The sequence below is a fragment of the Scomber japonicus genome, chromosome 22 (assembly GCF_027409825.1).
Source record: "Scomber japonicus isolate fScoJap1 chromosome 22, fScoJap1.pri, whole genome shotgun sequence".
In the NCBI taxonomy this organism is placed as follows: Eukaryota; Metazoa; Chordata; class Actinopteri; order Scombriformes; family Scombridae; genus Scomber; species Scomber japonicus.
The window spans coordinates 27311194-27326653 of NC_070599.1; the positions used below are offsets into that span (position 1 = coordinate 27311194).

The 15460-nt window shown below is 44.5% G+C and overlaps 1 protein-coding gene across 1 annotated transcript in view; it reads left to right on the forward strand.

The window, feature by feature from the left end:
• Window positions 1-14807, forward strand: part of kif1c (kinesin family member 1C) — a 28302-nt gene extending 13495 nt beyond the window's left edge. Inside the window, exons 5-28 of the mRNA XM_053343761.1 lie at window positions 248-348; window positions 430-495; window positions 582-760; window positions 865-976; window positions 1985-2062; window positions 2152-2217; window positions 2409-2487; window positions 3879-3957; window positions 4163-4311; window positions 4959-5087; window positions 5494-5621; window positions 5700-5779; window positions 6475-6550; window positions 7398-7477; window positions 7563-7657; window positions 8754-8837; window positions 9770-9950; window positions 10110-10182; window positions 10260-10358; window positions 11885-12046; window positions 12320-12595; window positions 12679-12768; window positions 12853-13090; window positions 13197-14807. Of these exons, the coding sequence (XP_053199736.1) occupies window positions 248-348; window positions 430-495; window positions 582-760; window positions 865-976; window positions 1985-2062; window positions 2152-2217; window positions 2409-2487; window positions 3879-3957; window positions 4163-4311; window positions 4959-5087; window positions 5494-5621; window positions 5700-5779; window positions 6475-6550; window positions 7398-7477; window positions 7563-7657; window positions 8754-8837; window positions 9770-9950; window positions 10110-10182; window positions 10260-10358; window positions 11885-12046; window positions 12320-12595; window positions 12679-12768; window positions 12853-13090; window positions 13197-14062 (3566 nt within the window). The 3' untranslated portion in view covers window positions 14063-14807. The remainder of the gene's footprint in view (window positions 1-247; window positions 349-429; window positions 496-581; window positions 761-864; window positions 977-1984; window positions 2063-2151; window positions 2218-2408; window positions 2488-3878; window positions 3958-4162; window positions 4312-4958; window positions 5088-5493; window positions 5622-5699; window positions 5780-6474; window positions 6551-7397; window positions 7478-7562; window positions 7658-8753; window positions 8838-9769; window positions 9951-10109; window positions 10183-10259; window positions 10359-11884; window positions 12047-12319; window positions 12596-12678; window positions 12769-12852; window positions 13091-13196) is intronic.
• Window positions 14808-15460: the final 653 nt, after the last annotated feature.

Genomic DNA, 15460 nt, shown 5'->3' on the forward strand with positions numbered 1-15460 from the left:
CTAGCTGCTAACAGACTCAGTTATCTGGAGACTAGCTGCTGAACATAGTGGAGCATTTAGATATTTCCCTCAGGAGCTGGTGGAGAGTAAAAACAAAGTGAATATTAGACTTTATATTCAGCAGCTGGACAGAAACATGATGAACTAATGAATGATGATGTTGATCAGTAACAGCTGGATGTGGAGATGTTCAGAACAGCAGTTGTGTTTCTCAGTTTGACTAATTACTTGCTTTGTTTCCCTCCAGGATACAACGTGTGCATCTTTGCGTACGGTCAGACGGGGGCAGGAAAGAGCTACACCATGATGGGCAAACAGGAGCCTGGACAGGAAGGGATCATTCCTCAGGTAACACACACTCAACATCTGTGACTTCCTTCTGTCCTACACACCTTGAACGTTACACTGACCCTGCTTGTCTTTGTCCAGCTGTGTGAGGACTTGTTTCAGAGAACAGGACAAAACGATGATCCTGATCTCAACTACTCCGTGGAGGTAAACTCTCTCTCCTCTCATTCGCTACACTCATTCCTTCTGGGACGATATGATTGGCTGAGCACTGTTGTGTCCCGCCCCTCCAGGTGTCCTACATGGAGATCTACTGCGAGCGGGTTCGGGATCTGTTGAACCCGAGCGCACACGGGACTCTGCGGGTTCGGGAGCATCCCATCCTGGGGCCATATGTGGAGGACCTGTCCAAACTGGCTGTGACCGGATTCTCCGACATCCGGGACCTGATGGACGCCGGCAACAAAGCTCGGTCAGTCGCCATGACGATGCGTCCAGAGCGCTGACATGTTTCCTTCCTCTCGTTGCTTGTGATTGATTATTTATAGCCGACTGATTATTGATTATTGATTACAGGACGGTCGCTGCCACAAACATGAATGAAACGTCATCCAGGTCTCACGCAGTCTTCACCATCGTCTTCACCCAGAAACGACGAGACCAGATGACCAGTCTGGACACTGAGAAGGTGTGTATGTGTGTGTTGTGTTAGTGTGTTAGTGTGTGTTGCGTTAGTGTGTGTTGTGTAAGTTTATGTTGTGTTAGTGCGTGTTGTGTAAGTTTATGTTGTGTTAGTGTGTGTTGTGTAAGAGCGTGTTGTGTATGTTGTGTCAGTGAGTGTTGTGTAAGTGTGTTAGGGTGTGTTGTGTTGGTGCATGTTGTGTAAGTGCTTGTTGTGTTAGTGTTGTGTGTGTTGTGTTAGTGTGTGTTGTGAGTTCCTGGTGTCGTCGCTGTACTATGAAGCTGGATTTTCTCTTATCGAGGTAACTTCTAAGTTAACTCTGGGTTTTCCGTACTACGAAGCTGGTTCACTTCTTACGGGGTAAATCACCATGGTAACTGATGCTGAACGGCCAACCTGCTCCGGAGTAAATCACCATGGTAACTGATGCTGAACGGCTAACCTGCTCCGGGGTAAATCACCATGGTAACTGATGCTGAACAGCTAATGTTCTGGATAAGAGATCAACGAGTATAAAAGCACTCTGCTCATTCTTAAAAGATGCTGTTGACATTGGTGCGGATCGTGAGAGGAGCGCTTAGAGGAGAGAGTTTTTAGTGATAGATGTAATCCTTTAGATGTCCCCGATGACATCCTATATGAAGGTAGAGGTTTTCATCGGATGGACTGTGCTAGGCTTCATATGTCAACTGTAGAGAAAGGCATGTTAGCCTCGGCTACTTCCTCCCACAGTAAACGGTATATTGGATAATTGTGTTTTATAAGCAACCCAGTGTTTTAACATGGACTCTCTGAAACATACCCTGAACCAATGAGGTGCTGTGAGTGATAGGTCAGACGCTGCAGACACCTCCCCTTTACCTGAGCACGCAGTGATCCAGATTGGAAAACCCTGGGTTCAATCACAGAGTTGATAACCATCCCGGGAATGTTAATCCAGCTTCGTAGTACAGGCCTCAGGTCAGAACTTTAGTTTCAAGACTTTAAAGATGAAACTGCTGCTTTTGTTTCCAGGTCAGTAAGATCAGTCTGGTGGACCTGGCAGGAAGCGAGCGAGCAGACTCCTCCGGGGCGAAAGGCACTCGGCTTAAGGTCAGAGGTCACACAAGTCAGCTGTGGTTAATAAAACTCTTCAGTATTTATCTGAATGTACTTTAAGTTAATTGTATGTTTGTGTACAGGAAGGAGCCAACATCAACAAATCTCTGACCACGCTGGGGAAAGTTATATCAGCTCTGGCAGAGATGGTACGTCACACACACACACACACACACACACGCACACACACACACGCACACGCACACGCACACACACACACACACACACACACACACACACAGACACAGACACGCACACGCACACGCACACGCACCTGTATGAATATTAACGTTCTTATGTTTACGCTGAGAAATGACTCGTGTTCTTCTCCGTTCTGCAGCAGAGCAGTAAGAAGAGGAAAAGTGATTTTATTCCTTACAGAGACTCAGTTCTGACGTGGCTACTGAAGGAGAACCTGGGTAAGTACGACCAGGACCAGGACCAGGACCAGGATTACAGTAGCAGGGTCAGAAGCAGCTTCAGGAGTAACATGAAGAGCTTGTATTAGCTACCTTAGTTATTGGTACTGGGTTAAGCTAGCATCAGGATTAGTCAGACATGTAGAGCTGAGGCGGGTGCTTTGAGTTGGAGTGTTGGAGGGTTGGAGTGTTGGAGGGTTGGAGAGTTGGAGGGTTGGAGAGTTGGAGAGTTGGAGAGTTGGAGGGTTGGAGAGTTGGAGAGTTGGAGAGTTGGAGGGTTGGAGAGTTGGAGGGTTAGAGTTGGAGGGTTGGAGGGTTAGAGTTGGAGGGTTGGAGGGTTGGAGAGTTGGAGAGTTGGAGAGTTGGAGGGTTGGAGAGTTGGAGGGTTAGAGTTGGAGGGTTGGAGGGTTAGAGTTGGAGGGTTGGAGGGTTGGAGAGTTGGAGGGTTGGAGAGTTGGAGGGTTGGAGAGTTGGAGGGTTGGAGAGTTGGAGGGTTAGAGTTGGAGGGTTGGAGAGTTGGAGGGTTGGAGGGTTGGAAGGTTGGAAGGTTGGAGAGTTGGAGGGTTGGAGGGTTGGAGAGTTGGAGAGTTGGAGGGTTGGAGAGTTGGAGGGTTGGAGAGTTGGAGGGTTGGAGAGTTGGAGGGTTGGAGAGTTGGAGGGTTGGAGAGTTGGAGGGTTGGAGAGTTGGAGGGTTGGAGAGTTGGAGGGTTGGAGAGTTGGAGGGTTGGAGGGTTGGAGAGTTGGGTTAGGGTTGGAGAGTTGGAGGGTTGGAGGGTTGGAGAGTTGGTTGGAGGGTTGGAGGGTTGGAGAGTTGGTTGGAGAGTTGGAGGGTTGGAGAGTTGGAGGGTTGGAGGGTTGGAGAGTTGGAGGGTTGGAGAGTTGGAGGGTTGGAGAGTTGGAGGGTTGGAGAGTTGGAGAGTTGGAGGGTTGGAGAGTTGGAGGGTTGGAGAGTTGGAGGGTTGGAGGGTTGGAGAGTTGGTTGGAGGGTTGGAGGGTTGGAGAGTTGGTTGGAGAGTTGGAGGGTTGGAGAGTTGGAGAGTTGGAGGGTTGGAGAGTTGGAGGGTTGGAGAGTTGGAGGGTTGGAGAGTTGGAGGGTTGGAGGGTTGGAGGGTTGGAGAGTTGGAGAGTTGGAGGGTTGGAGAGTTGGAGGGTTGGAGGGTTGGAGGGTTGGAGGGTTGGAGAGTTGGAGGGTTGGAGAGTTGGAGGGTTGGAGAGTTGGAGAGTTGGAGGGTTGGAGAGTTGGAGGGTTGGAGAGTTGGAGGGTTGGAGGGTTGGAGAGTTGGTTGGAGGGTTGGAGGGTTGGAGAGTTGGTTGGAGGGTTGGAGGGTTGGAGAGTTGGTTGGAGGGTTGGAGGGTTGGTAATAACAGCAGATTAACTGTGTTTGTTTCAGGAGGAAACTCCAGAACAGCCATGATTGCTGCTCTCAGTCCTGCTGACATCAACTATGAAGAAACACTGAGCACTCTAAGGTCAGATGTTCACTCCCTATCAAAAGCAAACAATCAGAAGAGACTCACAGAATTATATCATGTACTGTGAAGTCTGAGTGAAGAACATGTGTTTAATGAATCTAGGCTGATGTAATCTTTGCTTTTGGGTAAGAAAGCCACCAAATAGATGAAATACATGCTGGTCTAATCTAATCTAATCTGGTCTGGTCTGATGTGGTTCCAGATATGCTGACCGTGCCAAACAGATCCGTTGTAACGCTGTGATCAATGAAGATCCAAACGCCAAACTCATCAGAGAGCTGAAGGGAGAAGTGGAACGACTGAGAAACCTGCTCTTCTCACAAGGCCTGCAGGAGCTGCTGGACAACGCTGGTATGAACACAATACACACATCATACACACATCACTACACACTATCAATACACACATCATACACACTATTAATACACACATAATACACACTATCAATACACACATCACTACACACATCACTACACCTGCACTACTGCTACATACAGTTTATACAGGATAGACTATAGTGGTATTTTATGCATCATACACTATACTGGTACACATGATGATACATCTACTGTTAAACATACTAAATTACACAACACATTATACTGGTATGATGGTATCATATACAGGTATACACACATATACAGCATTTATGATTATTATATTGTATTATATACAAACACACATTATATAAATATGTCTTCTTGTACTCATATAATACTATCTACATTGTGTTTTTGTTAATGTGTGTTTATTTGAACATGTTATGTGTGGCATGTTTAGAGGGCGAGTATTTACAGACAACAGCAACTGTCTGAGTGTGTGTGTGTGTTGTCTGTGTGTGTGTGTGTGTGTGTGAGTGTGTGTGTGTGAGTGTGTGTGTGTGTGTCAGCAGATATTTACAAGCTGTTCTTTACATAAGGAGGATACCAGAGATTCCAACGTGTTAAGAAACGAAATGTGACTCTGTTCCAACTCAGCGTCTGCGTTTCTGTCTTCAGTCAACGCCAACGGGACCAACGGGACCAACGAGACCGTCGGTGCTGTCGCAGGTGTGTCGTCTCCGCTGGCCATCACAGCCAATGGCGTCTCATCTGAGAACGGCTCCGCCTCTCCAGGTGATCATCAAGGTGGATATTTAAGTTTATTTTATATCATTTTAAATTTTATTTATCTCTGGATCTAAAAGACACATCAATCAAAGAGTGAGAACAGTATGAATATCTCTTAATGTATATCTAATAGATAAATAATTCCTTATTGGTTTGTATTTTAATCTGTTTTATGGTTTTCTGCCTTGTTATAGTTTTAGTGTAGTTTGGGACATTTGGGCTCCTGACTTGTTTTACACCTGAGAAATTGTGAACCCGTCCTTTATTGACAGACTTATAAATAAACATTAACATTTTAGTTTAAACTACACGAATGCAGAATAAATATTCAACATCTAAATAAACACCCTGCTGCTTCTTTTCTAGCTTTATAAACTCTCTGCAGTAACACTCATACGCTTCCTGTTCTTTCCAACCTGTGCAGGAGCTGATCTGGCGTCTGCAGACGACACATCAGCTGACTCTAATCTCACGTTGGAGGATGGAGAGGAAGGAGAGGAGGGCGTCGCCACGGAGCCCATCAGTAAAGAAGAAGCAGCCGAGAGACTGATGGTAGGATGAAGGTTTGATGAAGATGATGCCAGACTGTCCACAGGCTGATAGACTAAAACCTTCCTGTTTGTGTCGTAGGAGACGGAAAAGATCATCGCTGAACTCAACGAGACCTGGGAAGAAAAACTAAGAAAGACAGAATCTATTCGTCTGGAGAGGTAACTCACTTCCTGTCACAATTATTCTGTTTAACTTGTTTCAGTTATGCAGTGGTGGAAAGTAGTAGTACAGTTTGAGGTACTAGTACTTTATTGTAGTACAGTTTGAGGTACTTGTACTTTATTGTAGTACAGTTAGAGGTACTTGTACTTTACTGTAGTACAGTTAGAGGTACTAGTACTTTACTATAGTACAGTTTGAGGTACTAGTACTTTATTGTAGTACAGTTTGAGGTACTTGTACTTTACTGTAGTACAGTTAGAGATACTTGTACTTTATTGTAGTACAGTTTGAGGTACTTGTACTTTACTGTAGTACAGTTAGAGGTACTTGTACTTTATTGTAGTACAGTTTGAGGTACTAGTACTTTACTGTAGTACAGTTAGAGGTACTAGTACTTTATTGTAGTACAGTTTGAGGTACTTGTATTTTACTGTAGTACAGTTTGAGGTACTTGTATTTTACTGTAGTACAGTTAGTCATTAGTCATTTTACATGTAACGGAGGATTTTCACATTAAATTAAATTTTGCTGCTGGTAACATTTCTGTAGCTGTTGGGATTGAAGAAATGTCAAGCTTGTGTTAAAATGAGGATTCTGTCATGAATGGTTTTATCTTCTAGTAATCAGAGTTGATGTTTTGTGTTGAACCTGTTTCTGAGCTGCAGCTGTAAAACATGTGTGTGTCTCTCAGAGAGGCCCTGCTGGCAGAGATGGGCGTGTCCATTAAAGAAGATGGAGGAACGCTGGGTGTCTTTTCTCCCAAAGGAGTGAGTTTCTGTTTCTGTCTTTGTCTCTGCTCGGTCTCAAATCAGTCCTAAACCTGAGAGGATGAGTCAATGTGACTGTTAGTCCATAAAACCCAGATCCTACATTTCCCATAATGCAACTGAACAGTGTCCTTCATTACAGCCTCCATGCCTAGTGAACAGCCACACCTTGAGTTTATAACAGGGACCCTTTGTTAGAAATATGTCTTACTACATATTTCACACATGGAGTCACAACAGTGTTCAGGACCAGTATACTGAAGTTTGTGTTGTCATAGCAACAGCATGACATCACCTGGTTTTTGTGATCTTTCCTACTAAAACTCCAACAAAAATGATCCAGAGTTTTAGAGCTACACTGATTAGTTGATGACAGAAAATTCATCACTAACTATTTTGATCATGGATTTATTGTTTTGAGTCATTTTTAAGAAAAAAAAAAAGTAAATTCTTGATTTCAACTTATTATATGTGAATATTTTCTGGTTTCTTTAATCGTCCATGACAAACTAAATATCTTTATGCTGTGGATAAAAGGAGGCCGTCAGTTGTGCAGACTGTCAGTCGCCCAACATGAAGCAGACATTTGTGAAAAAGAACAGCTGTAATAACTCAGTGTTCTTATCTGAAACAAAGAAACTGGACCAGAAGACATCAGTGGATCACTGTCTCCACCTGCTGGTCATCAACAGTATAACATGATCATGAATCTGTGGAGTTTAATCACCTGCTTCATGTTTGATTAGGTTTCTGTGAATGTAAATCTTCTAATTGACACGTTAGTGATGATTCAGTGTCTTACCTGTGTGTGTGTGTGTGTGTGTGTGTGTGTGTGTGTGTGTTGCAGACGCCTCACCTGGTCAACCTGAATGAGGACCCTCTGATGTCAGAGTGTCTCCTCTATTACATCAAGGAGGGATTCACCAGGTACATCTTTATTTGTTTATTGTCAGAATAAATCCTGAACTCACCGTGGATACAGATTATTCAAATCTCTGTCTCTCTGTCTCAGGGTTGGACAGCAGGATGTGGACATTAAGCTGTCTGGTCACTTCATAAAAGAGATTCACTGTGTGTTTGTCAGTGAGACCAACGACCAGGGAGAGGGTGAGACACCTACCTGTCTGTCTGTCTGTCTGCTCTACCCTGTGCTTTACACTTTGTCCTTTAGTTGCTACCCTTTTCCTTTTTTTTTTTTTTTTTTACTGTACTTGATTTTCTGTAGATTATTTCTTCTTCTTGAGCCTTTGGCATTTTATTTGATTTATTACTTGTGTGTTTGTTCCGTGAGTCTTACCTGACTGTTGTGCTTGTGTTGGAGAGCACGCTCACATCGCCCTCCGGTGGTCAAACAGAGCAGCAGCAGTGTGTGTTTGTGCGTGTTTGTGCTTGTCTTTCTATCTTTGTGAGAACCAGCTTCAGCTTAAATCTGCCGGTGTGAGGACATTTTAGTCTCAGGGATAAGACTTGGGTTTAGATTTAGAGTATGTGTTGGAGTTGGTATTTAGGTGTGAAGGTCGGGGGTCGGGGAAGGGTTCATGTCAATAAAAGGTCCTCACAAGGACTGAAAGACAAGCCTGTGTGTGTGTGTTCAGTGAGTGACTCTCTCTCTCTTTCTTTCTATAAAAGCTGCCAGGAAATCTGTCAGGTATCGTTTTTAATAACAACTACTGGTTACCATGGTAACATCACCATCATATTTACACCCATGTTTCCTGTGCCCCCCCCTCCCCCATCCTCCTCATACTGTTTGTTTGTTACTGTGAATTCATCATATTTCATAAGTAGATGCTCAAAAAAATATGTAAGCAACATGGAAATAAACACGATTAGTTAGGGATCACTTCTTAATAATCAATTCATCTTTTAAATATTTTTAAAGAAGAAACTGTCCAAATTCTCTTATTCCATCTTCTCAAATGTGAATTTTTGTGGCGTCTTAAACTTCAGATGTGAGACATTTGAGGACGTCGTCTTCATTGGGAAACATTGTCTGACATTTTATGGACCAAACGATTAATCAAGATAATTGTTGCACATTTATAGATAAGTTTAAAAATAACTGGAGTTAGTGTTTTACAGACACATTAGAAGGTCCATTAAATAAAGAACAAAATAAACAGATGTGACTTCATTCATAAAGGCCACACAATATAACTTAATGCACCGATAATAAAACTGTCTCTCTGTGTGTGTCTGTCAGTGATCGTCACTCTGGAGCCGTTGGTCGGAGCTGAAACGTACGTCAACGGGAAACAGATCGATGAGGCGGTCATCCTGAGACAAGGTGCGTTCTGTTGGGATGCAAACCAACAACTCTTTTTCCTCCTAAGTATTTTCAGTTTTTGCATTATATAATGTTAAGTAGAAACACTGGGCTTGAACTTCCCGAGGATATCGATATTATCATCATCACCATCATCACCATCATCACCATCACCACCACCACCACAAATCCACTCAGACACCAGAGAAAGAGGCTGCAGAACATGTTTCAATTTACTTCAGTATCACAGTGATCAGTGATAGACATCTGTTCATGTTACTCTGCAGACAGAAGCTTCAAACAGCTGACAGCAGCACATCTGAGATTTTATCAGCTTTAATTTCTGTCATCACTGGTTCTCAAACAGGTCGACACGTTGCTGTTAGCACGTTTCCATCTGTCAGATAAGCAAAAGCATTTTCACACGAGTCAAACTTCACACTGAGCTGATAAAATGCAGCAGAAGGAAAGAAAGTCAACAGTTTATTCACTTAGCAGTTGTGGGTGGAAACCATCTGGACTTTAGGTTAATATTTGTCTTTATTTCGGGCTTTCGAAACTGTCTCCACCCACATGCAAACAAGTCAACCTACAAGTCTATTTATATCACCGTCAAGCTATCAAACAATAAGGCTTCCAGGAATCCAAATACCTGACTGTACAAATGTAAATAAATAAGGCAGAAACATGTCAGAAATCAAACTAATATATTCTGTCCACCTGTCAATCACTGATTATATTAGCAATTCAGTTTTATAAAATGTATGAAATCCTTACATTAGCACTTAGCCTATCTACATGATGTATAAAAAACGTTATATTAATGTAAATAACACGCTGTACTCACAGATGAAGAAAGAAGGTTTTCTTTTGTTGATTTCCTGAAAATTCAGCATAAAACGTTTGGTTGAAATTTAATTTCCTGTCTCTCGCTCGTTTGTTTGCGTTACTAGGTCACCGTATCGTGATGGGAAAGAACCACGTATTCAGGTTCAACCACCCGGAGCAGGCTCGGCTGGAGAGGGAGCGCAGCGTGACAGCAGAACAGCTGGGGGAGCCAGAGGACTGGAACTACGCTCAGAGAGAGCTGCTGGAGAAACAAGGCATCGACATCAAACTGGAGATGGAGAAAAGGTAAACAGGAAGGAAGAAAAACTAGTGGGGACTGTAAGGAAGTGTTCAGACACTTTTCTCTGTTTTCTATCCAAAGTAATAATAAACTGAGACACCAAGAACGCCAGATACTATATTAGTGCGGTTTGATCTCCTGATTGGTTGGTTGTTGTGTTCCAGACTGCAGGACATGGAGATTCAGTACCGTAAAGAGAAGGAGGAGGCAGATCTGCTGCTGGAGCAACACAGACTGGTCAGTTTCTGTTTGATTCATGTTTAATTTAAGCTCAATGAAGGAACAGTCACTAACCTGTCTCTCTCTCTCTGTAGTATGCAGACAGTGACAGCGGCGATGATTCAGATAAACGTTCCTGTGAGGAGAGCTGGAGGCTGATCTCATCTCTGAGAGAGAAACTACCTGCCAACAAGGTACCTGTGTCTGCCACATTAGTGTGTCTTTAGTCCACTGAAGTCCAATATGAAACATAAGTGGCGATTAATAAAACCGTCTTGATGAAGGTCAGCAGGCAGCAGCTTATTGATTTTTAACTGGAAACATGTCAGTCTTCTTGCCTGTATGAGAACTTACTGACCAACGTCACCAGTGAAATGTGTTTGCTGTGCAGTGAGAGGAGGAGGTTGTGGTTAGCTGTCCTCTCTGGGAAAGACATCCCTGTCTAACATGGAGTTTCTGAGCTGAAACACTGTTCAGAGTTATTTTCTTCAGCTCACAGCTGGTTCCAGTTGTTTAATGCTGCAATGTGTCAGCCGGTCTCGTTTGTTACTGCTGATCGCTGCTTCGCTAACGTTAGCTTCTGAGTGATGGTGAAGAAAGTTCAAAATTCACAATGTACCTCGTTAGTCCTACGAAGGTCATTTAGGCATTACATTTTCTTTAAATGGGACAAACTGCCGCCTTTATAGAAGATGAACTGTAGCGTGTCTGCTGTAGACTGTCCGTTCCATCAACATCACGTTAACAATGACATTAAGAAGAAATGTGATTTGATATATAAATGCAGATGATATACAAGGTTTACCCCAGAAAACTTGTTAAGCTTGGTGGTAGGGCTTTCTGGTAGTCCATCTCAGCCACGGGGGGTCCATTTATTTTGATCCTCAGGCAGACAGCAAGGCTTTTGCAGCCTGTTTCTTGATCTATTAAAAAATAATCACATATCTGACATTAGGAAAATGTATACCTACATAAACTGCTAGCAGAGAAGTGAAAACAAGATAATCACAGTGTATTATACTGGTCTTTGACTATTAAAACAGGTACCGCCATAGCTTATCTAGCACTGAATTTAATAACAGCGTTTTACTACTAAACCAATGTGAAATTAGCGCACTTAATATTGTTTATTTTCACGTAGTACAAAACAAACAAAATAAAACTTATCATATTTGGTCAGGTATAGCCATCCGCTGAATTTCGGATCCACCAAACGATTTTGATTAAATCCGGCACGGAGAAGGCTGCTCTGCCACTGCAGCGCACGACAAGCTCAGCCAACGTCACGACGCAGCACTCCTGGTCAACAGGTGAACCAGCAGGTTCAACGTCTCCACCATTGTTTGTCCGACTTCGGAAGAAAAATCAAGTGGCCTAGTTTGCGTGTAGTGGCAGTCAGTGGTTTGTGGGGTATTAGGTGATGAAAAAGACACCTGACCTCAGACTCCCCATGAGTTCACGTGTTGACCATAACTCGTTGCCATTGCGCTTTCAACTTTGTTACTGGTGTATAAAAACCTATTTTGAATAAATAAATAAATGATGCTTAACCTGGCGGCGGGAAATTTAGAAATTTGGCAGGCCGCCAGGCTTATAATACACTGGGAGAAACCCTGATATAAATCGTCATTCTTCTGTGAATCCTTGTTTTCACCCAACCCTACAGTCTGTAGTGATGCTCCGGGGCTTGACACCTGTCTGTCTGTCTTACCTGTCTCAGGTGCAGTCTATAGTGAAGCGCTGTGGTCTGCCCAGCAGTGGGAAGAGGAGGGAGCCTCTGAGAGTCTATCAGATCCCTCAGAGGAGGAGGATCAGCAAAGATCCTAAACGGGTCACCATGGAGGATCTCCGCATGCAGGCGGTCAAAGAGATCTGCTACGAGGTTGGTCACACAACACTGATGCTTGAACACTTGAACATTACTACACATAATCCTTCTCAATAATACATGATGAAAAGTAATAAATTACTCATGATACATACTCGCATTGTTCCTCATTACAAGAACTTTAAATTAAATGGTTATGCAGTGTGAATAGTGCCACCTGTTAATCCATGAACTTGTACAGTCTGAGGAGCTTTAAGTTGTTCTATTGTTAGACATACACCATATTTCTGAATTTAAACCTTACCATATTTGTGGCGCCCCCTTCAGGTCGCTCTGGGAGACTTCCGTCACTCCCGTCAGGAGATTGAAGCGCTGTCCATCGTCAAGATGAAGGAACTCTGCCGCATGTACGCCAAGAAAGATGTGAACGAGAAGGACAGCTGGAAGGCTGTGGCCCAGGACGTCTGCGACACCGTGGGCATCGGAGAGGAGAGGAGCCCCCCTGCTGAGGAGGGGGGAGGAGAGACGGTAGAGGGAGGGGCACCGAAAGCAAAGGTGTATGACCTGAAGGCTCACATCGACAAGCTGACGGATATTTTGGAGGTTAGTTCAGTGGTTGAAGCTGCTGTTAAAGGAACATTCTGCCATTTTCTGTTCGTCTGGATGAGATGAATGTTTTCTTCCAGGAGGTGAAGCTGCAGAATAACATGAAGGACGAAGAGATCAAAGCTCTGCGTGACAGAATGATCAAGATGGAGAGCATCATACCTGTTCAGGTACGCTCTCTCTCACACACACACACACGATCAGCTGATAATCAGAAATCCGGCTCTAAATCCTCAGTTTCATCTTGTTTCCAGGACGATGACATGAACGGTGGTGACGGAGGGGACGGGACTCAGAATGACGAGGACGGAGCCGGTGACGGCAGTGTCCCCAAAGTACCGGAGGTCAGAGTTCAGCGGCTGATGGATGAAGACCCGGCGTTCAGGAGAGGACGCCTCCGCTGGCTGAAACAGGAACAGCAACGAATCCTGAACCTGCAGCAGCAGAACATCACCAAGAAGCTCCGAGGACTGAACCAGAACCAGAACCAGGGTGAGATAGACACACATGGGAGGGGTGGGTGTATTAAAAGAAAACAGGAGCGTGGTATTGTTATGGCGATAAGGTAACGAATGTTACCTTTGTGTGTCAGCTGCAGGTCAGACGGCCCCCACTGTTCCTGTTCATCTTCCTGGGACCGGCCGCTTCATCCCTCCCCAGGAGTGCAAGCTCAAGTTCCCCTTCAAGAGTAACCCTGCCCACCGGTTGTCATGGGGACCAGCCACTGCTGCCCTGCAGGCGCTGGGTCTGGTAGGAGGGGAGGGGGGAGAGTGGAAGGAGGAGGGGGGAGACAGAGGTGTGGAGGGTAAAAGCTCTCCTTCACCACCACCTCCTCCTCTTCAGGGTCATCCTCCTGCTCTCTTGCCCCTCCCCTTCCAGGTTCCGCCCCCTCGTATGCGCACCCCCAGCCCTCATCGCGCCTGGCAACAGCGTAACCAGGGCAACCAGGGAGGCTACCACTACCAGCACCAGGGCGGCAACCAAAACCAACAGCGGCGCTACCGCCGCAACTCTCTGGACAGTTCCCCCCACAACAACAGTAACTACGACAACGATCAGCAACATGGAGGTGGTCACCAGGGGCGACCGAGACAGAGGAGGAGGATGTCGCCCGGGCCAGGGGAGGAGAGAGGAGGAGGCGGAGGAGGAAGAGTAGGTGGTGGTGGTGGAGGAGGGAGGGACAGAGAGAGAGACAGAGATGGAAGCTTCCACTATAATCAACGTCAGCCCCATCAGTATCACCACCACCATCCCTACTACAACCCCCACAATGCACCATTCCAGCCAGGACCTTACCCCAACTACCACAGCCTGCCACGCTCTGGGGCCCCGCCCCCTCCCGCTGACATGATGATGGGTGTGGGGCCGCCGCAGGGTGGGTGGGGCTTCACCACTCCGCCACGGATGAGACGGCAGTTCAGTGCGCCAGACCTCAAAAACAACAACAAGGAAACGCCCATCTGACTTTTCACCTCTGAAACCCTGGACTGTGACCTCGGGCCTCAGTCACATGGAGAGTTCTGATTGGCTGGAGGACACAGGGCAGTCCCAGATGCTGTAGAGAATAGGCTGTGTGTGTGTGTGTGTGTGTGTTTCAGCACTTTTGCTTCATGCACAACCAGAAGAGTCACACACACCTGTATCCCCAGTCCTGCTGTGTGTGTGTGTTTGTGTGTCGGCTTGCTCATAGCCTTTTACGTTAGCTTGAATTAGCTGTTGTGTAACCATAGCAACACTGTTTTAGGAAACTGTCAAATAGGATGGAAGATTGATTTTATTGATCTGGTTCTGATTAGGCGTTAGCTCCTGAGGCTAGCCGCCGTTAGCAGAATGAATTGTTGTGATTTTGTTTTTTTTATTCAAAGGTGAAGTACGCGGGTTTGATGGGTGTTTGTATGTAAATGGATTTTTAGCTGCTGTTAGCCCAGGAAGCTAACTAGCCTGCTTCAGCATAAGAGGTCTGTGTTAGCTCGGGCTAGTTAGCTCAGCAGTGCTACAGAACAGGTGAAGTATTAGTCTAGCTTAGCATAGCCTAATGAAGGCAGCATTCACGCTGTATGGGAGAGACAGTTCGTACGACTTAATTATTCTGATTGTTTCATCATTAAAGACCAACGACATACAGATCTGCTCTGTGAAATTAGTTTTAATAAAAAAAAAAAAAAAGTATCCCTCAAAATGTATATTTATTTTAATGTTGAGGCTGTTAGCAGCTTAAAAAACGAGTTATTCTTCACCAGCAGGGGGCACTAAAGCATTACTAAAAACCTCCTTTCAGCAAATATAAGTCTGTTTAAGAATATTAATTATGATGGGAAAACTTTTAACTAATTTAATAAGAAATTAAATCATTAACAGATTTATGGGGAGTCTGATCAGGCAGCTAGTATTTAAAAATCATAACTTTTAGTAGTTTGTCTACAGTATAAATATCAGAAATTTGTGTGTCATACGATGTCAGTCGACAAAATGACATTTGACTATTTGACATTTTATAGTCATCAAACCTCCTGAGAGTCTGAGCGTTGTTGTCGTAGTAACCGTCTTTCCCATACCACTTGAATGCTGTGTTGCTGAAACCAAAGAAAGCTGCTCTGCGGCGCCTCCTGCTGGAGAGCAGAGAGCTGACAGACACACTGCTGGACAGACAGGAAGTGAAGAGTAGGAAGAAGACGAGGCGGTTGACGTGCTTTACTTGAGATGGTCGAGCATGTGGAACTGAGTTTAATCTTTTTAAAGCGTTTTGTGTGTATATTTGAAGTGTTATTTGTCTTGATGTTTATATGAAGATGAATCTATTTTAAAAAGCAGATGTATGAAATATGTTCCACGTCTCTGGCAATCGTGCGAAATGTAGTAAGT